Source organism: Leuciscus leuciscus (genome assembly GCF_965113295.1).
Source record: "Leuciscus leuciscus genome assembly, chromosome: 2".
Taxonomy (NCBI): Eukaryota; Metazoa; Chordata; class Actinopteri; order Cypriniformes; family Leuciscidae; genus Leuciscus; species Leuciscus leuciscus.
Genome location: NC_138726.1, coordinates 42,839,219 through 42,861,363, shown reverse-complemented (window position 1 = coordinate 42,861,363; position 22,145 = coordinate 42,839,219). Strand labels below are relative to the sequence as shown.

At 35.8% G+C, this 22,145-nt stretch overlaps 1 protein-coding gene across 5 annotated transcripts in view; it reads left to right on the top strand.

The window, feature by feature from the left end:
* tub (TUB bipartite transcription factor) overlaps nt 1-22,067 on the top strand; it is an 88,882-nt gene extending 66,815 nt beyond the window's left edge. For 3 of the 5 annotated variants that reach the window (XM_082150201.1, XM_082150203.1, XM_082150202.1), the window contains exons 4-12: nt 5,935-6,069; nt 10,611-10,787; nt 11,375-11,496; nt 15,319-15,510; nt 18,412-18,524; nt 18,997-19,111; nt 19,379-19,477; nt 20,349-20,520; nt 20,646-22,067. In XM_082150201.1, the coding sequence (XP_082006327.1) occupies nt 5,935-6,069; nt 10,611-10,787; nt 11,375-11,496; nt 15,319-15,510; nt 18,412-18,524; nt 18,997-19,111; nt 19,379-19,477; nt 20,349-20,520; nt 20,646-20,779 (1,259 nt within the window). In that variant the 3' untranslated portion in view covers nt 20,780-22,067. The remainder of the gene's footprint in view (nt 1-5,934; nt 6,070-10,610; nt 10,788-11,374; nt 11,497-15,318; nt 15,511-18,411; nt 18,525-18,996; nt 19,112-19,378; nt 19,478-20,348; nt 20,521-20,645) is intronic. The other 2 variants (XM_082150204.1, XM_082150205.1) reach the window with 2 other exon arrangements.
* Nucleotides 22,068-22,145: the final 78 nt, after the last annotated feature.

Below are 22,145 nucleotides of genomic sequence, written 5' to 3'. Positions count from 1 at the left end.
TCACAGCCCTAGTTAACAGTTAACAGTAGTAATTGGACCTTAACTAAAGTGTGACCAATTTGTTTTTATATTTTCAGCTATTTATTTGGTTTAAATCATTTGATTATGTGATTTTGCTATTTTATTAATATTTCTATTTAGTTGTATTTTTAAAACTATATTTTTATTTTTAATACTTCAACTTAATTTTTTTTCTTCAGTTAGTTGCCAAGGCAACATTTCCATTCTAATTTTCATGTATGTTTTTAAGTTTTGTTTTTTCATCTAAGGTTTATATTTGATTTTATTTCAGCTTTTTTTTAATTTTTTTTTATTACTACAAACTTTTAATAGTTTTCATTTTAGTTCACAGTAACATCACTTCTGTGCACTCTGTAAGCAGTCTTTAAATGTTTGTTTTGATATGCCATTGCCTCTGATGAAGTTCTGACCGTGTCAGAAGTTTGTGGACACATGCCTGCATGTGACTGCTCCTATGACATGTCTAATGAAGAACCAGAAGGAGTTTTCCCTTTATTTATTTTTTACAAGCTCAGGGAGATTGTTTTCAGTTGACATGATGCCACAGATACTGTCGATAGAGTTGAACTTGTACTGAGTCCAAGACATTCCAGTAAATCAGTTGATACTGATCACCTGTACTCTGGGACTATACTAATCCTCACAGGCTTGTGTTGTGTTATGAAAGAGAAGAATGTCTGTTGATAGCGGTTTACAGTATTATGAATAATTTACTGTGTTTCCCTCGGTGTTGTGCTGTCTCATCAAAGAGAGAGCACCTTTGGCTCTCATCCAGCCTGAGCTTCAGTGAATTGTAAAACTGTAATCGATTATGCTGTGCATATTATTTCCTTCTTTGTACATTTGTGTTTGTCAGCCCTATTTGGATGTTTTCAATTTATTATGCCATCTTTACACTGTAAAGGCAACACAGATGCTGCATCTGTGGCATACCTCAACAAGATACAATTTTGCTGCACAAAGGGGCATCAATGCAGAAGTAATGTTGTTGCATAAAATGATAACTAAAAATATGTTTTTAATTATCATTCAATAGCAATAGTTTGAAACATTCAAATGTTTAATCGCAATTGAAGGCTTAGTTTTGTTGTATTCAGTTCCAAAAAAGCTAAGTAACAGGCCTTTGTGTAATTATTAGGTTTGGCAATTTGTGTGGATGACACTCATTTCATGGAAAATGCAAACACAATATGATAATTTATAATGTAATGATAAAACATTATTTTAGTATTAATTTATCAAATTTCTGATACTTTATAATCTTACATGTGTAAAATCCTGCTCTCAACCAGTGTTTGCTTTAATATTTATTTGTATGATTTTATTTCACCCATTAAGCTTTGATAATGATTCAGTTACATGTATGTTTTGAAATGACAACAAAAACATTTGAGGGTTTCGTTGTCACAGAAGCAAAGCAGCATCAGAGCCATTTAGGGACTAGGGTGGGTCAAGTGAAGCTTGAGCAGTGAAGAGTTTTACTCACTTGTGAATTGATGCCTTCTGACTCTCAAAGCATGAGTAAGAAAAAACAGCTTCATTGTTTCCTTCTGAGTCACTACCTCTTTTAAAAATAGCAACATCTCTGTTGTGTCTTTCCAATAACTAAACCATTGATCACTTTTATCTAACTCTGTCTGACAGGCTTGTCTTTTTAAGCCTTTCAGTGTTAGTGATGTACTCCATCTATCGACAAGCTTCAAACTGACAGTGATATGCACTTTCGTGAGTATTGTAAGGGGGCACAGACTCAGAGGAACCCTCCCTGATCCGTTGCTTAAAGGGATGGTTTGGAGTAAAATCAACCTAGGGTCCTTTGCACCATGAACTCGAGCCAAACACCCCCCCAATGATGTATCTTGTAAATTACCCCACTAATAATGTCCAGAATGGTACCAATCTTCTACAGTAGTACAAATAGGTTCTGTACTCATAAAACAAGGCATTGGAAAGTTTGTAAGTACATCAGGAGTTTATTTAAATAACACTTGCCTGATGGCTCATGCTACCGCTAACCGAGGTCACTTCCGTGATTTGGGAAAAGCACATAAAAGTCCTGGCAGAAAGCGATGCATAAGGATGTAGTGTAACGACGCCCAGTTTCAGGAATACACTAATGTTTTGTTGGTAGTACGAGTTTGCAACAATTATTAGTTAACACTAAGTTGTCAACACTTCGGAAAAAAATTATAATTCGTCGTTACACTACATCCTTATGCATCACTTTCTGCACAAGAGTCAACTCTAATACAGGCAGGCAAACTCGGGCATTAACGAGACCGGACAAAGAACACTGAAAACACAGGAACTTATATACTGATGATGATAAGGTGAACACAGCTGAACAGAATGACAAATCATATTATATAGCTGCAAGCAGCAATTACTGGGGCCAAGCGCAAAGAAGACAATAAGACATGCCAACATGGCTGGGAGTGTCAGATCAACTGCAACAATGAGAAATTAAAGACATTTAAAGATGATTTTAGACAAAATGGCTGAAAAATCATACAGTAGGCCTATGTACATTAACTAAAAATATGATTTAATGGGTAATCAAGACACAAACAGAGTTTTGTAACGGTACACCAATGCATTCGTAAAGTGTTGCATTTAATATCATGAAATTATAATGGCAATGTCCTTGTTTTGTTCTATTATAGCGCCACCAAGTGGTGCAGTTCCACCGTTTCTTGTATGTGTCCTCGGAGTGAGCCCATATGTGTCAAATTTGGTGAAAATATCTCATTTTGTTTTGGAGTTATAGACATTTATATGTATGAGAGCATAACAAATGACCCATGAGCAACTTTGATTGGATTTTTTTGCTACTTACTATCAACATTTTTACATTTGGCCATTAGCATGTAGCCAACGACCTATGTTAATATTTTTTAAGCGCTAATTTTCAACATTGCGCTAACCATAAGGCAAAACCTAGAATGTTTGGTATCGCTAAATAAGTTGCAGGCAACCAGTACCGTGACCTTACCATTCCTACTGTAATTTAATAGTCATGTTGCAAGCCATCCATTTTGACAGTTGTTTTAACAAGAGGTTGAAAGTCATGCATTGTTACTGTATTCACACTGTACTGTACTGTACTGTACTGTACACGCTCAAGGAATAAAGCCCTGCATTATTAAATGTTCTCTTAAATTATAAAATGTTCCTTTGTAAAAATACATTTGTTACATACGTTTTAATTTGAACATTTCTGAATCCTTTGTGAATAAAATCTATGTAAAAATCACTTGGCCAAGATTAATTGTATTGTTCCTGTTACATACGAAGATCATGAACTGACACTCTCAAATATGAAGGAGCACAACATTTAGTACAGAGAAATATACAGTATGTCTTTTCCATAGTTGTGAGATCAGCTGACTAACAGTTTGAAGCTGGGCTACAAGTTCTTCAGTCAAAGGCCATTCTACTGGGGAACCACAATTCCATTCTATTCCATCTTCTTTTCTTTCAAAGTAGAAACATGTTTATGGCCAAATTATAAATATAAGTGATACATCAGGTGGAAAGATGAAATGTGTTAAATCCAGTCATCAATGGACCTCTCTCTTTCTCTGTCAGGACATATCAGATTTGGTATTATATTTAAAGCAGTAAACACCTACTATAAGAGGTACGGACAGAGGAAGAGCAGGAAACATGAGATTAAGTGATGGTAAAATCATTGAATGGAGTTTACAGAGTAATTTTAGTTGCATGATCTTATTTGCATCTCGATGATGTGCTTTTGTCTGATCAGCATAAAAACTGCTTTTTTTACCAGGCAAAGTAAAATGAATGCTTCACAACATTGTCCTGTGACATCAAAAATTCTGAGATGACAATACAGCACAGAACATTGGTAAATTCATTTGAACTATATTAAGACATTAATACATAAAGATAAAGTATAAAAGAGAATAAAGAAACAACATGAATTAAGATGTTTGTGACTGCTATCCAGATGTCACGCCAAAGGTGTTAAATCCTGAAAAATGCAAGGAAACAATAATAATGTAGCACTGCATACTGTTGCACAAATGGCTTGTATAAATATCGTCATCACTAAACATTGAGTGCTCATAAAAATAGGTCTATTCACTATTTAGGCCAGGGTCAGCACTAAGAGAGAGCTAGGGTGGGCATTGGCCACCAAGATGATTGTTTTGCTCACCCTATAGCATTTGAGTGATTTTAAGTGAGGGAGCTGTCAGAGGGGCTTTCATGACTTGAGGGAGCTGTCATGACTTGAACTGTGGTCAAAAGCTGATGACTTAACATCCAGGTAGGCATGCCCTCACATGATTATGATTGGTCGATTGATAAGCTTAAATCTGAATGGCTAAAGAGTACGACTGACCCAGGTGGGAGGAGAGCGCTGCCAGGAAAGTCTCAAAAATACACACACACACAAATCCATGGCGATTCACATGCAAATGATGATTTGCACATTCAGATCCAAGGATGAACTCATACATTTTAATCATTTAAAACTTTTTGTGCACAGTTGTGTATCTATGAATTGTGTTTTGCATTTGTGAAATGTATTTTATGAATATACAGTGGTGTGAAAAAGTCTTTGCCCCCTTGATAAATATGATCAAATATGGCTGTAAAAAATAAATCTGCATTTTTAATCCTTTTGATATTTTATTTTTAAAATGTGCAAAAATCTAACTTTTCATTATTATAAACCTTTCATTCCACATAAACCTTTCATTCCACATAAAATAATTGAAAGTGGGGGGAAAATCACATTATGAAATAAATGTTTTTTATCCAAAACACGTTGGGAACAATTGTTTGCCCCCTTTTATTAAATACTTGCAACCTCTTTTTTCCAAGATAACAACCAAACCCATCTTAAGTGTTTGCTGCCAAAAAAGCTAATGTTTTTGTTTCATCTGACCATAGAACATTTGAAAAGTAACTGACACTACTGGAACTTCAAACGGGATGGGTTCTATGGTCAGATGAAACAAAAACATTAGCTTTTTTGGCAGCAAACACTTAAGATGGGTTTGGTGCACACAGGGATAAAAAAGTACCCCATGTGTAAAATGAAATACTCTGCTGTATCTTTAATGCTGTGGGCCTAATTTTCCTGCCAGAGGTCCTGGACATCTTGTTCAGATACACGGCATCATGGATTCGATCAAATACCAACAGATAAAAAATCTAAACCTGACAGCCTGTTATAGAAATCTTATAATGGAGAACAGGATGGAGAGATTCTGTATGGAGGAATGGTCTCTGATCTCTTGTCAGGTGTTCTCCAAACTCATCAGGCATTATAGGAGAAAACTCAGAGCTGTTATCTTGGAAAAAAGAGGTTGCAAAAAGTATTTAAAAGGGGGCAAACAATTGTTCCCAACGTGTTTTGGAGAAAAACAATTATTTCATAATGTGATTTTCCCCCCACTTTCAATTATTGTACTTCAATGAAAGGTTAGATTTTTGCCATTTTTTTTAATTAAATATCAAAAGGATTAAAAATGCAGATTTATTTTTTACATCCATATTTGATCAAATTTACCAAGGGGGCAAACACTTTTTCACACCACTGTATATTTTTATTTTGCGCACATGAATTGCTTTTTGTGAAAAAAAAAATGGTTTCCTGCGTGTGAAACTGGCTACGCATGTGTGCTTCATGTTTTTTGCGTGAAATAATAATGAGACTGACCTATCTCCATATACGAGAGCAGTGGGATGTAGTATTTTTTTGTGCTTGCAGCCATCTCCTGTGTGTGCCCTGAATACGTAAGCTTAGTTTTTGCTTTGTGTCTTTGCTAACTCTCTTTCCTCTCATTCATTTTAACCCTTTTCTTTATTTCCTCTCTTTTTTGTGTTCTCTCACACTATCTTCTCTGCTCCTGCTGGCTCATCCTGCACCTCCTCGTTTAGTACAAGAAGCGGAACAGGAAGAAGTTAAAGCCATAGCAGAGGTTCAGGCCCCTCGCTCGGCTAAAAAAACCAAGCCGCCTACCTCCACTCCTCAGACTGGCAGCGCCAAGAAGGAGAAAAAGGGCAAGCACAAAGGTCAGCTGAGCAGCCTACTAACCGTCAGGCCCAGCATGTGCGAGAAAATCTGTGTGTGCGCTTGTGTCTGAGTGTGTGAAGGACATTTGTGTCATCCAGTGATTCATTTTGTGTCATGATCAGCATTACCTGCACTGTACAGAAATAATTTTAAAAAAAGATTGAGGACGATCACATGCGTCATGACAGCATTGTTTGCTCCTTATGAATGTACACTACCATTCAAAAGTTTTAGGCCAGTAAGATAATTTTTTTTTTTTTTTTTTTTTGAAATACTTTTATTCAGCAAAGATGCATTAAATTGATCAAAAGTGACAGTAAAGGCATTTATAATGTAAAAATAAATAAATAATGTGTTTCAAATAAATGCTGTTCTTTTGAACTTTTTATCAACTCACTAGTTCGCCTGCCCATTCGGACTTAAAGGTTAATAGTAAACTAACTTGGCTTGCTGTTTGGCTTGAGCCAAGTTTTTTTCAACTTCAACATTGACATCATAAATGTTTCTTGAGTTTCAAATCAGCACATTACAGTGATTTCTGAAAGAAATCATGTGACACTAAAGACTAGTGATATGACTGCTTGAAAATTCAGCTTTGCCGTCACAAGAATAAATTACATTTAAAATATATTAAAAGAGAAAAAGAAAATTATTGTAATAATATTACTGTTTTTACTGTATTTGTGATCAAATAAATGATTTGTTGAGCATTAGAGATTTCTTTCAAAAAGATAGAAAAATTCTTACTGACCCCAAACACTTAAACAGTATTATTGTATTCATTTATTTGTCTTTTTTTGTGGTTTTCACATCGATTTCAACAATTGTCCTTTTGCCATGCACGTAAAGGTTGTGTTTCTTACCCTTTGTCTGTTGACATGTAAAACAGCAATGCCAGTTAGCATTCCTGCTGAAATGTTACACTTTGACTTTGACCTCAATGACCTTAACAGTACTGCTTTTTCGGTCATCGTTTTCTCACTCTCATGTTGTTCCAAACTTGTATGACTCTTCCTTCTGTGAAACACAAAAGAAGATTTTATTGAAAAATTTCTTTTTGTCTGTATTTTCTATAGCTGACAGTGTACCCCATTGACTTTCAAAATAAGTTCTTCTTCTGTTCCACAGAAGAAAGAAAGCCAAGAAATGATGGAACAGTGTTAATTTGCTTCCTAATTGGAAAAAAGTAAACATTTAAAAAGCACATCATTCCAGTCAAACAGCAGATACTGTAATTTGCAATCTCTCATGTGGTGTGTTTGCTTAAACTATACCACAGCTATATACAATCTTCTCATGTCTTTATGTTCTCCATACTGTTATTTTTTCTATTCCTCCTCATCTAAGTCCATCTCCTTGTGAGGGTGTTGATTTATTTATTTTTTTACTGCTTTCTCAAATGACAATGACAGCATGGCACACAACGTTAATGAACGTACCCGTGGAGATAGACCAAACCGCTGCTCTACTGCCAATCCTTCCTCGAGGAATAACAAAATCCCCTCTAATACTGTTTATACTGTAGGAGCAGCTGCTGTCCGCCTGCATTGACCTACTGCAGCCTTCACCACTACAAGACACAAACATTCATGAAACAGACAAATGCTGTCTCTCTATAATGCCCTGGATATTAGACACATGGGCTCGATCCATCAAGCAGCAGCAGTAGTGATGCTTTTAGCTCAACGTCAGCACCATTATGACTCACACAAGGCATTTGGATTTCTTTCTGGGGGCGAATGTATTTTTTGCTTTTTATTCACTGAAGGTGTGACTTTTATTTGAGCAGCTGTCATTGCTATAAACAAGCCTACAATTCGATAAATGAGTAAAGTCGAGTTTAATAGAGTGCTGCAGGAATACTATTTTTGTAGGTCAACCCAGAAGTTAGCACTTCTTTTGACAAAAAAAGCCAATAGGATTTGTCCATTGGCTTTTGGATTACTTCAGAAAATAAGCTCTGTGACAAAGTTTAGTATTCTTACACATTTTGTCCATCAAGATAACCCTCACAACTGAACACAATTTTAATGAATTTTGACACCAAATACAATCTACAAAAGCTAACGTTAGGCTATAAACAAAAGTTGTGCTTTTGCTTCTTGTCTGAACACAGCCATTTCTTCACCTTTTTCTCTTTTATTACAATTCTGCTAGTCGTCTTCTGAGACTGCGACAGCTAAACCATCATTATGTCCCCGCACTCATGTAACAAACCTCGACACAGGTCATGGTGGTTTATACGTGACATAACCAACACAAACAGATCTGTGACTCGCAAATGATGATCTCAAATCAAACATGCTATTTCTGGACCCCAGAAAGCTTTGAAAGAATAAGCTGATACACATGTCTTGTTCATGCTATGAAGACTATTCTTGATTGATTAAGATACTCTCTGTCTCTTTCTTTGATGATTACTCACCTTGTTAAAAAGCCCCATCACAGGACACTTTAACCTCAGTGACAATCACAGTCTAAATGCAATAGTTATTATTGTGCAACCACGAGCACTCATGCCTCTCGGCCATCTAGTCAGAGATAATTCCCTGACATTGTTCAGCAGACGAATCCCTGAAGGGGGGTGAAGGGTCTCTGTTGCTGTAATGGCTTGATTTGGCCTGGTTGGATGCATGGATGGATGGATAGTTGAATGGGTGCATGTTGCTGTGTTTGACATAGGACAACATGTTCTTCCTCTGATAGTGACTAATTGGATGAAATTTAAAACCCAGACTGACATAAGAGCATCTATAAATAGATGATAGCAAATTCTTGAAACCCCAAGGGCACTTAAAAGCGTCAGCACATGTTCACTGAGAAGGTTTTATATTGCATACACTATTGTTCAAAAGTTTGGAATAATGAAGATTTGTGTAATGTTTTTGAAAGAAGTCTCTTATGCTCACCAAGGCTGCATGTATTTGATAAAAAATACAGAAAAACAGTAATATTTTTTAATATTTTTCACAGTTTAAAATCTATTCCTTTATTGGAGTGTAGTTTATTCTTGTGGTGACAAAGCAGAATTTTCAGCAGTCATTACTCAGTCTTCAGTGTCACATGATCCGTTTTCATTTTTGTGATTTTAACATGTAAACAAAACGTTCTGGTGCACTCTGACAAGAAAATAAAGGGAAAATACAACATTTGCTTAAAGCAAAAAAAACCCCCAAAAAACATTGACACTAGGGCTGGGTATATTAACACATATTTTACAATTTGATTTGAGATTTGATTTCGATTCACAAGCAATTTGATTCCATTTTTATTTTATTTTTATTTTTTATTTTTTTGATACAGGTTCAGTACATGGTAAATTTCCTCAAAGAAAAAATCTCTCTCAATTAATGCTGTAAACTATTCAGGGAACCCCAGATATCATAATATGAAAGGTTAAAATTAACGATACCACTTTACAATAAGGTTTCATTAGTTAACTTTTAACTTGTCATGAACTGAGAATGAACAATACTTCTACAGCATTTATTAATCTTAGTTAATGTTAATTTCTACATTTACTAATACATTTTTAAAATCAAAAGTTGTATTTGTTAACATTAGTTAATGCACGGTGAACTAACATGAACAAACAATGAACGACTATTTTTATTAACTAGCATTAACAAAGATGAATAATTACTGTAACAAATATATTTCTTATTGTTAATTCATGTTAGTTATTACATTAACTAATGTTAACAAATGATACCTTATTGTAAAATGTTACCAAATTAACTGATTTATAGGCTACTTGCATTTAAATTACACAAAAGAAAGTTTTATAATAACGTAATAATAATGATGTTTCTATTCATTTTTTATATATAAACATTTAAATGGTGGCTGTAATAAAATTGATTTATTCAAACATATATTAAATATTGAAGAACAGGTTAAGTAAAAAAAAAAATACAATGAATATGCAATATAGTGCACATTTTTTGCAAAATGCTCCTCTAAGTAAATTTTTCTAGCTGACTAATGAGTTTTTTGGGCATTGAATGGCTTTTCTGAGGTAAATGTTTTATTGACGTCTTTCTGGTTGAAGCATTGATTGAGTGATTACATAAGACATATACATTCATTTAATTGTACTGTTTCTTTCAAAAAACTTACTGATGTTCAAACATGTTTGTCTCGTGCTATAACTAGTAAAGCGCAAGAGATGATCGTTCACTCGTGCTTGAACTGAGGCACTAGAGCGATCTATCATGACACGTTAAAGAGCAAAAAAATGTCTCGACAGCTCGAGATATTTATTGCGCCTCAAATATTTCACAATATTAGTGTATTTTTGACCAAATAAATGCAGCCTTGGCGAGCATTAGAGACTTCTTTTAAAAGTAGTTTAAAAAAATCTTAATTAGATTTGACTTTTGACCGGTAGTGTATGTGTCACAAAGTAATTCTAAATGCAGAGGGATTGATTAATTTATTCATATTTGAATGTCTGTCTCCATATTTCCATAAACACCATTATTTTGTGACAGCAAAATAGTCGAGTTAACGGTGTTACTGTGTTGTGGTGGTCCCAAAGGAATTGATGGGCCCGCTGCCTTCCAGGATGAGGGTCAGGAGCTGGGCAACCAGATTCAGATCCTGACAGTGGGCCACTCACCTGCCCAGGAGAGCGAGGCAGAGGGCCAGGGTGAGGCAGTGGGCAACACACAGTCACAGGGCAAACAGGACCTACGGGTCACCATGCTGAAGAAAGGTACACCAGCGATAGTCCTCGGAGTAACACAAACGAGAGTGGAGAGAGAGACGGATGGAGAGGCCACAATGATCATGACGACTAAGCCATGCACATTCGATGATTGTTCTTCAGTATTACTGATCTCCTAACATGCAAAAAAACATGTTCTTGTAATATCATCATATGGCGACTAACACTTTAAGATCTACTTACATGCTATAGCATTTATATTCAGTGTCTGCCTCTCTCTCCTCCTTCTGTGACATTTTTAGATTAGATCATGTCGTTACTGTCTGCATGACTTTTTAGAGCTGGTTTGAGCCGAACTGGACCGTGGACAATCATTTGCATCTCTTTTTCTGCTAATTTGTTGAACATTTGTTGACTAAAAGTGAATAGTTTTTTTTACCCAAATGTTCTCTGTTGCGTCTACTGAATTTCATGCCATATGCTCTTTTGGCATTAGAGTGCAGTTATTTACAGTGTTGTTTGCAGTGTATAATGCCTCCATGTTTGCTTCATGCCTGCTGCTGTTCTCTCCTCATGTTCTGTTATCAACGCATTATTTGATTAGCACCTCAAAAAAATGTTTCTTGTTCTCGAAGGAATCTCCAGTAGCATGAACTTCGATGAAGAGGAGGATGAAGATGATTTGGTCAGCTCAAGTTCATCTCAGCTCAACAGCAACACAAGACCTGGCTCTGCCACCAGCAAAAAGTCCAGCAAGGTAGTATTTCTCTGCTTATTTAGAAGTGTTCATTAATGAGTTCAATAAATTAAGTAGATTTTTCAGTTTTACACAATGTGAACTATAGATGCAGACAGCAAGGAGGCATGGAGGGAAACAAATCATGGTTGCCATAGTTACCAATTCATTGCTCTGAGGCGAATAAAGAGAAATATTTATGTCCACTGAAGGCAAATTTGAAGAACCCCAGGGCCGGTGGATTTATGCATTGGCATTCTAGGCATGTGCCTATGCTCGCACGTCCAGGATGGCCCAATTACAATGAGGACAACATTTTTTTTTTTTTTATTATTATTATTGTTTCATTCTAATGCTAAAACTCTGTAAGACAATTACTTTGTAAAATAAAACATTTAAAATATCGTCACTGTCAGGCAGAAACTTCGTATCTCCATATTTACACATGAGACTTGGGCAAAACCACTGGAAGGCAAGCCTGCAACCTTTAGCCTAAAAAGCTTAATGGCTAATGTTAACACTGCAGCTTTGGTGGCACGCAGCGAAGGAGACAAGAGGCTGTTTTTTTAAGAGAAGGCAGAGTAGCTTTTCAACTTAAAAAGTTTTCGTGCTGCCTTAATTTTACGTTTAGTCAACTTGAAATGTGAAGTTGTACTAAGTGACAACTCGGATATTTGAGTTGACTAAACGTATTACTATTAATTTTAAGGCGGCACGAACACTTACATTTTTAAGTTGAAACATGTTTTTACAGTGTTTAGTGATATTGTATATTTTCTAAAGACAATATCAAAACAATAACAAAAACAATATCAATGTTTTCTTTCTTTAGCTTTCAGATTTTTTTCAATTATAAGACTTGAATGACTATTAGTGCCATGCACAATTTTTTTTGTTCACTTTTTAATGAATAAAGAGAAAATTAACAATTGAATTATAAATATTGTATTATATTGTACAAAAAATAAATAAAATAATGTGTTCTCTTTATGGCTTAAAGGTTTCAACAAATGAATTAGACTTGATGATTTATGACTGTTGTGTATGCCTAATAATGACATAACACTTTATAATGAATGAAGGTAACAAAATGCAAAGAGTTAAATTTTTTTTAAAAGTATTCTTTCTATGGCTTTCAGATTTCCACAATTAAATTACAATTACATGTTTAGTGACTAGTATCACTGCTATGTATGCCCAATAAAGCTGTTTTTTAATGAACAGATACAAATTTAATCTTAAATGTGGTTTAATGCACACTGTAGTGACCAGCAATCTGCAGCTAATAGAGCAATTTGTGCTCTCTTTTTTCCGCAGTAAAGCACATTTCACAAACATTGCAATCCTACTGTATGTTTACTAGAGATATAATACCAAACATAGAACATTATTCACAAGACAAACGCGCTAATACACAAAGAAACTGTGTAATTTAAACTGTAACTGACTATCATAAAACTCTGAACGCTGGCCACTGACATCATTATATGATAGGATGAGGTGCCTATAACGTGATCCAAGTTAGCCGTTACGCTAATGGTAAGAGCCACAGACCCTCATATCTCCCTATAATAAGACAATCTCTGGACTAGGAAAGCACAAGACATGGGCAGTGTCCAAAAACGTAGTCGGCTGACTTGTTGCATTATGAGGCAATGAAGGCAGCGTTTGCGCATGAAGGTACCTTGCGAAACTGATTTCGAACAGACTTCTGAGGCATCGTAATGGTTTAGTGATCTACAGCAAAATAGAGAGAGCTTTGGTGAAAATGAAGCAAATTTTTAATTACTACAATAGTAATTTCTCACATGAAATGACATCAAAAGTGAAAAACGTTTACACACAAACTGACCACCAACCTTAACTTTCAGACGCCATCTTTATTTTTCTTGCTCAACGGTCACAGAATGTGACCAATTCAATACTCCACAGTACTCCATACTGTTAACTCCACAGTAAGTAAATCCACTTCAACAGCTAATTACTCTTTGACAGCGATGCCATCGAAAATATACAGAGCTACTGCGAAAACGGAAGGTTAAAGACAAAACTCTAAAAATGGCTGCGCGTTTGTTTCTCTGGCGCATAAGGTCTATAAGCAAGTCATGATAGGCCATGCTCAATATTCAACTCTCAATTTTTTTTTTTTTTTACAAGGTGAAGGTCAATGCTTGTTCATTCCTGTCTTTTCTGAGATATTTAAATTGAAGGTTGGCTCTGTCTCTGTCAGTCTCTGTGCGTTAGCTCCAAATGTGAACTCCTTAGTTGTGTTACATGTACAGTGCTGACACAAGCAGTCTGTGTTTTGTCATACTAGGATGTATTCTCTTGTGTCTATCTTGGCACAAAGCCTGCAATGCTGGAAATAGAGGGTCATAGTCCTGTTGTTTCCTATGGCAACAGTGAAATGATTACTTTCTTAAAATAACCTGATGGAAACCGTGCCTGTTTGAAGCCCCTTTTCTTGCCAATGTCTCATTGCTGATTTCTCTGTAGTCTGTACGGTGTTTTATAGAAATGTATAATAATTATTGCTATAGTTGTATATAGTTTATTAATTAAACAAATTTCCCCCTGGTTTCATAGATGAGGCTTAGTCCCAGATGAAAAGGCATGTTTGAGCCATTTTAACTGAAAGCAACTTGCACTGACATATCTTAAATATGTCAGTGCCATTGTTTTATCTCAAGATGCACACCAGTAATGTTTTTGTTTTTGTTTTTTTTCTAAGGCACATTTATAAAAGCTACTTAAATGCCCTAATTGAACTGTGAATAAGGCCTAATCCTGGCTTAATCTAAGCCATGGATGTGAAACCAGGCCATTATGTATTTTATCTTGCTTTTCGAAATAACATTTAGGAACAATTATGAGAAACACCAGCACGAAACGTTAACACAAGACAATGAACAGAGGATGACTGAGGGTTTAAATACACTAGAATGATGACAAGATGCTAAATGAAGGACAGGTGTAGGTGATTAGTTAACATGGTAACAAATCATAACAATTGAGACATGGGAAACAGGAACTAAAAACACAGGAACTTAACATAGACAAAATAAAATCAAAATAGTGAAAATAGAAACAAAAACTATTTGCACTTTTAAAAATGTACAGTATTTATAAAAAAAATCATGCGGTGTGACAAATAAAGAGAAATGCATAAAAACAAATATTATTAACAGTAAACTTGAAAGACATAGTGATCACTAATATATATATTTTTTTACTTTAGCATATATAAATTTTAACTTTCAGTATTAATGTTGAGGATGTTATTTGTCAGCTCTCCAAGATATTCCAGTAAACTTTAGTCATCAAGTCTAAATGTGTCTGTTATTTATTTGAGTGTAGTAGCTCATCCATGTCTCCTGGGCCTGACCTTGCTAACGTCATTGGGCTGCTTTGTTGCTCTTTAACATTTCAGTTTTAATCCCAGCTGCACTGCTTACATTTCAGACCACAGGGACATTTGATTCATTTACAATGGGGTCCAAACATCTGAGTGCACTAATGAAAATACCTCTGTTATGCATTTTTATAATTTATTAAAAGCAAGCATATCTGGAGTTCACGTACTTACTTTGAAACATTTCATTAGAAATAAAGCAGGTCTCTCATTGGGGTCTCAATTTCCAGTGAGATCTCAGACTTTTATTTATTTTTTATATATATATATATATATATATATATATATATATAAAAATTTTTTTTTATTATTATTGTTTAGAAACGTATATAAATAAATATGGTTGTGTATTTGTAATAATCAACAAATGTACATTTCTTTCAACTCTAATTAACCGGGAACGATTTCTTTCTGCTTGATCAATGCAAAAGGAGGCAACCTCAGCTTCCACCCCATTGGCCAATGAGCCATCCATCGACGTTGATGACCTGGAGGAGTTCATTCTCAGACCCGCCCCCCAAGGGGTGACTGTGAAATGCAGGATCACACGAGATAAGAAGGGCATGGACAGGGGCATGTACCCCACCTACTACCTCCATCTGGAGAGGGAGGACGGCAAGAAGGTCAGACACACCGAAACGCTGATTATTCCCAATTTTTCTAAAGAGTTTTGGCTTATTTGTAATTCATCATTGTTATGCACCAGCAATCAAGACCTATCAGTGATACTCCATTCCTCCAGTTTACTGAAGTGCTTGAAATGATTGATTCTGATGGAAGGAACCAAATTTAGCCCACAGGGATATTTAGCTATATATGACAATTAATCATAATATTGCTTCCCTGGGCAAATGTTTATCTTAAAGGGGTCATATAATGCCATTTTTGTACAAGCTAATATGATTCTTTAGGTTCTAAATTAAAAGTTTGTAATATACTTTAATTAAAAATTCTCATTAGTATTGTAAGAAAACACTACTTTTACCTGGTCAAAAACAGCTCTGTTTTCAGCACGCCGTTTAAGTGCATGTGTCTTTAAATGATAATGCGCTTTGCTGACCCCGCCCCTCTGTTCTGTGCGTACACCGTTTGTTATAACCATAACACAATAACCATAACGCGTTGTTCATTATAAACATGGGATTCAGGCCCGGCTCCAGATATGAGATGAAAGGTGGGCCAAGTCATGTTTCAGGTGGGCCGGGTGTATATAGTTTTTTGTATATATTTTGCTACTATTTAGTAACTCTATATATATAGTGATAAAAATGTTTAACAGGTTTATTTTTACATTCTCTCTTTTTGCGTTTGTAATATAATTTTTTTTATTTTTTTTTTTACCCCTTAACAGATCCTGTATCAATTAAGTAACTTTAGATTTGATCAAAAGGGACAGGTCTTTTAAAATAACTATTTACATCACTATACCATTTACAACATGTTCATTTTAGAAAACTGTTACAAACTAAAAATGTTAATTTTATCTGAAATGCTGTTTTTCTTGAGAATTATTCTCACGTCTGTTAATGTAGTATAACTTTACAGATTTTTGGCAATTGTTATTTGGTGCATTTTTATTTTTACATTCTTATGTATATTTAGAATTATTTTTTATTTATTTATTTTTTTTAACCACACAACAGATCGTGTATCAGTTTAGTAACTTTAGATTTGAAGAAAATGGGGCAGGTCTTGAAAAAGATCTACTTACATCACTATAATTTACATCATTAACTTTCTACTCATTTTAGAGAATTCTGTTACAAACTCACCCATGTTATTGCTTTTTCATGAGCTAAAAACACAAGGTTTTCCTTTTGGAACAAGAAATCTGTGCATGTTGCGTTTTATTAGGCTACAGAGTGTGGTAACTCTCGATTACAAGTCATCATGAAGATTCAAACTTTGCAGGAAGTTTGACTGACAGGTGATCTGACCAATCATAATCCACCATCTGCGTCCGATAAAGCAGTCAGGAGAATTAGTAGATTAACGTTGGAGGATTTGAACTTGAATAATGGCGTGTACTGACGTCTTTCCACGGTTAAAACAACATTCCTTCTGATGTTCATTTACTGTATGTTTATTTGATGCTATAAATGAACTAGAAGGAAGAGATGATCGGTTCACGAGCAGCTTTAACTGAGGCTCTACAGCGATCTGTCAGACACATTAAAGAGCCACAAAACGGTATTTATTTTTTAAATTGCGTAAAAAAATGACCAAAATTGAAAGTTGAGACTTTGTTTCATATTAAAAGTAACCTGATCTGTCCTGTCTGTCAGCGCGTTGTCGTTGTCCTCTCTGCTCCAGATGTATGTTTTACTGCATAAGAACATGGTGTGTGTGTGGCGTGAGAGAAGCGATTGAATATTGAAGATTGAACAAGTTTGTGATTAGCTGTTATGTGGTGTGGGGCCAAGGTGGGCCAAGCTTCTGATTGGGTGGGCCAGGCCCACCCTGGCCCCCCCGTGGAGCCGGGCCTGATGGGATTATGAATTATATTGAGAACGTCGTACATAGAAAACATGCCGTAATGTACCCTGAGTGTAAAAATAGCCGCATTCATCATGAAGCGTGCTAGCGATTTCCAAAGATTAATATAAAGGTCAATAAAACGTTACACTCACTTCAGTTCTTCTGGAGGTGCAGCAGGAACACGAATAGTTGGTACCGATCCTTTTTTCAGGAGCAGCTTCTTAGCAAAACCAGCTTTACTGACCCTCGTTTGTAAAGCAGTCTGGTGTGTGAAATGATTCGCGCAAACATGAAAGCATTGACGTTGATCGTGGGGAATATTCCCTTCGAAAACAAAACTCAGCCACTGCGTCTTCAGCGGTTCGAATTTAGGAAAAATGACTGCTGTGTTCCTTATTGCACCGAAGAACAGAACACCACAATAACTTAGACGCCATTCTGCTCATAGACAGTGCTCCAGCATATCAACATTGACCGTGCAGACTATGATGACTGACAGCTCGCTCACGAGCGAGGGCGGGTCTGATTTGAAACGCTGCTGTCAATCAACAATCGTGGGAGGGGCGTCCGACCGTGTGACGTCACACGGTCGAACGGCTTGATTTGAGAGAGGGGAAAACATATAAGAAGATAAAAAAAAAAAACACTGGATGGATTTTGATCATTTTATGATGGTTGTGTACAGGCACTGCCAACACACATTTCAGTACAATCAACTTGCAAAAGTGCATGTACCATTATATGACCCCTTTAAAAATATCATGGCTAATTGTAAATCACATAAAAACAATGTGTTCTATGCATCTTATTTACCAAATAGAATATATATATGTATATATATATATATATATATATATATATATATATATATATATATATATATATGTGTGTGTGTGTGTGTGTGTGTATTAGTTGTTTATGCCATTCCTCAAAATATGGAAATGCTTTCTCAGAATGTTTATATAAGGTCTCTTTCTCTGATGGATCTTTTTGATGTCAGTTTTGTGCTGCGGTTCGGTGCCCAATTAAATTCTGTCACACTTTAGGTTTTCCTTTTAGCTGGGAGGAAGAGAAAGAAGAGCAAAACATCCAATTACCTCATCTCCATCGACCCAACTGACCTATCACGAGGTGGCGAGAGCTTTATTGGCAAACTGAGGTAAAGTTAAAGATGATTCATCGTGTCGTGTGATTCATAAGGTAGCGTAACCTAAATCTATGCTGTTCTTGTAGAGATAAGAGAAACGTGTCTCTTTCTAAACATTCGAGAGGGAGCTTTAATGAGTTCATGTGCATGTGTGCACTGCTGAACCTATTTAAAACTGTAATTGGGTTCATTGCTGGTGTGGTGGAGTGTCCTCATTCATATGAGGAGAGAGCAACTGCATGCATGTTGATGTCTGAGTCTCAATACGGCACTTTTAAAAACAAACTTAATATGAAATATGTTAAAATGCCATAATTCTTATTAGTACAAAAATTGCTTTTATTTATTTTTTTATTTTTTGATTTGGGGGTGAAATATGGATAGACATAGTCTTGGCAGTCTTTGGTAGACTCACCCTTTTTCTTTGACAGGATGCAGTCTTAATTGTAAGAGTTTCTTAATAAGCGCAATGTCATCCCCACAGATCAAACCTTATGGGTACCAAGTTTACAGTATATGACAGCGGTCTGAACCCAGTCAAGACCACCTCCAGCCTAGAAGCAGGGAATCTACGACAGGAGCTTGCAGCGATCTGCTATGTGAGTTTGTGAGCTTGGTGTTGGTCAGTGGCCAGCAGAGAGCCAGCACCCAGCCCTAAGGGCACAGTGGCCACTAGATCTTAGAGCCACGAGCAATGATGAGCCAAGTCTGACCTCTGCTGGTTGGTTTTGTACATAGCAATACCACCGATAAAGGGAAAACGGGTTAAAATAATTTATTATTATTATTTAAATTTGATAAATGACAAGTATGTAAACACGGTGGCTAATTTAGATGTGATTGATTGTTTGTCTTCTGTTCTACAGGAAACTAATGTTTTAGGGTTCAAGGGACCTCGAAAGATGAGTGTCATTATTCCTGGAATGAACATGGACCATGAAAGAGTCTCCATCAGGCCTCGAAATGTGAGTGCAGGGCTGTTTAGAATGCCTTTGTGTGTATAAATATGAAAAATAAACTTGAAACAGAAGTTGTGATAGTCTTTTAGTCCCTGCCGTGATGGATATCTGAGTGAAACGGCTTCTCGGACAAGAAAAATCTAGGGCAGGACTTGATTTTGTCCATCGGGAATTGATTATAAGGGCACATGAATAATAATAAAAAAAGATGTTTACAGATAAATCATTTATAATAAATACTGCAATATTTAATAAAAAAAATAGGAACTGTCAATTTTGATTTTGACTTTAATGAGCCAGAATCTCAAAAGGGTAAAGGTAGTTCTCAAAATATGGTGACAATCACTTAATTCTAGAAATGGAAAAAAAATTCACTATATTTTGTTCAATTTGCCAGGTGCTTAATATACTGCAAAATACTTGTATGACATGCGTTTGTTTGTTTGTTTATTTGTTTATTCATTCCCTCAGCATTAGTACTACATCTAATGAGTGCAAAAAAATATTTTTTATAATATGAATAACATAAAAATTATATTTTACTGGTGTCATCAATGTGAAATGACTAGCACTATAAAAATACAAAAACCTTTGGAGGAAGAAGGAGAGGCAGTTTAAATGTGCACATGATAATATCACTGAAGACGTTATTATTAATTTGCATTTTACTTTAATTACAGTATTTATGTATCATTTATGTTACATGAGCAGTCAAATATTATGTAATGTCTGTTTTGGGCCAGTGCAGAACAATAGTCAGATGAAACCAATAAACGTTGAGTCGTTGACCTATATATTACATACAGATGTTAGTATTAGCAGCAAAGTTACATGCTCTAATGGAAAGCTTATCCTCCCACACATCTGTCTGTCGCAGGACCATGAGTCTCTACTGGCTCGATGGCAGAACAAAAGCACTGAGAGTGTGATAGAGCTCCACAACAAGACGCCTGTGTGGAACGATGATACTCAATCATATGTGCTCAACTTCCATGGCAGAGTCACACAAGCATCTGTCAAAAATTTTCAGATCATTCATGACAATGACCGTGAGTGAAACCAAAGCAAAAAAAAAGATAAATTGTACTATATATCTGTAGATATATATACACATACTCTAGATATGGATTTTATTTGTTAATTATTCCGTATTCTCGCTCTTTTCTGTATACAGCGGATTACATTGTGATGCAGTTTGGTCGCGTAGCAGAGGATGTCTTCACAATGGATTACAACTACCCCATGTGTGCCCTGCAGGCGTTTGCTATTGCTCTGTCCAGCTTTGACAGCAAGCTAGCCTGTGAGTAGCCGTGTCTCTCTGCCAGCCACAACCACGAAAGAACCCAGCCAGACTGCTTTACAAGCTGAATCACTGAGTCAAGGGCTGCGGTGAACTCCAAGGCAGCAGAGTCCCTCTCTCAAGATCCTCCTTTTGGAGGCATGAATGCGTATAGAGTTTGTGTGTTTGTGTGAATGTGTGTGAGCAAGGTTTGTGTGTGTGTGTGTGCGAGGTTTCTGCTTTTTTCTTTTTTTTTAAAAAGGGCATCACAGTTTGGGGAAAGCACAAAGACTTCACAATTCAAGAGCGTGGAGATTATCGGAAGATGGTGCATTCATTTAAATCGACAGTCAAAAAATCTCCTAGTCGCTTTCTTTACTTAACTGACAAGGTAACACTAACATTTTGCTAATGTTAAAATAAGGATCTTTTACAGTAGTACTTTTGTCCCTAAGATTAAAATCAAAAACATAATTTTGCCATGGTCGTAATAAAAAAAAAAAAAAAATTATTATGTTCACTAACATATTTCTGGATATTTTATTTAATGAACTTTTGTCAAATGATTTTCCAATGTGACATTTCTTCAGTTATACATGTCACTTGTGTCATTTAATATATCGATTCATGCTTCACAAGGACTCCAAAGCCAGTATGAAGTATGACAGACTAACATATTTATCCACTATTTATGTATTTATAGATTTCCATACCATCTTCTTCTTATGTCTTACCCCATGCCCATAATTCACTGTGCTTCAAGCACAAAACTTGACCAGGGCGCCTTCACATCTGAGCTTTTGGTGCGGATTCATTACAATTCAACTGATGAATGTGTGACACTTCCACAAAATAGTTCATTGTCATTATCAGTTCATGTCCTTCTGCACTTAAACTGCCTCAATTATGCTATTTTAAAGATTCCTAATTTTGTTTTGGAGGTCTCCTGCAATAGGTTTACATAAATCCAGGGTAAAAAATAAATAAAAAAACACTTTAATTTTCTCATAATATGCATTGCAGCATCACCTCATTTCTCACAGTGTCTGAAATGGTTCAATTCGCCCAACAAAACGCTCATTACCATATTTGAATTTCAGCTCCAGAGGCTTCTTCAGCACTTGTATACATGGTGATATGAATAGTAGGCTAATGATGGCGTCAGTGTTCGCAGGCAGCCAATGAAGACCCTAGACTTGGATAGATGTTGATTATGCAAATTTGGTTCAAACCTATGAAGGTTCGTGCAGAAAGTAAGATTGGAATTACTGATGACTCATTTCAGGCAGTTCAGAATCGGTTCTTTCTTTTGGGAGACAACAACTCCATTTATCGTGCATTTTAATATTTGGAACTTAGTAGACCTATTACATTTACAAACAGCTATATTACACA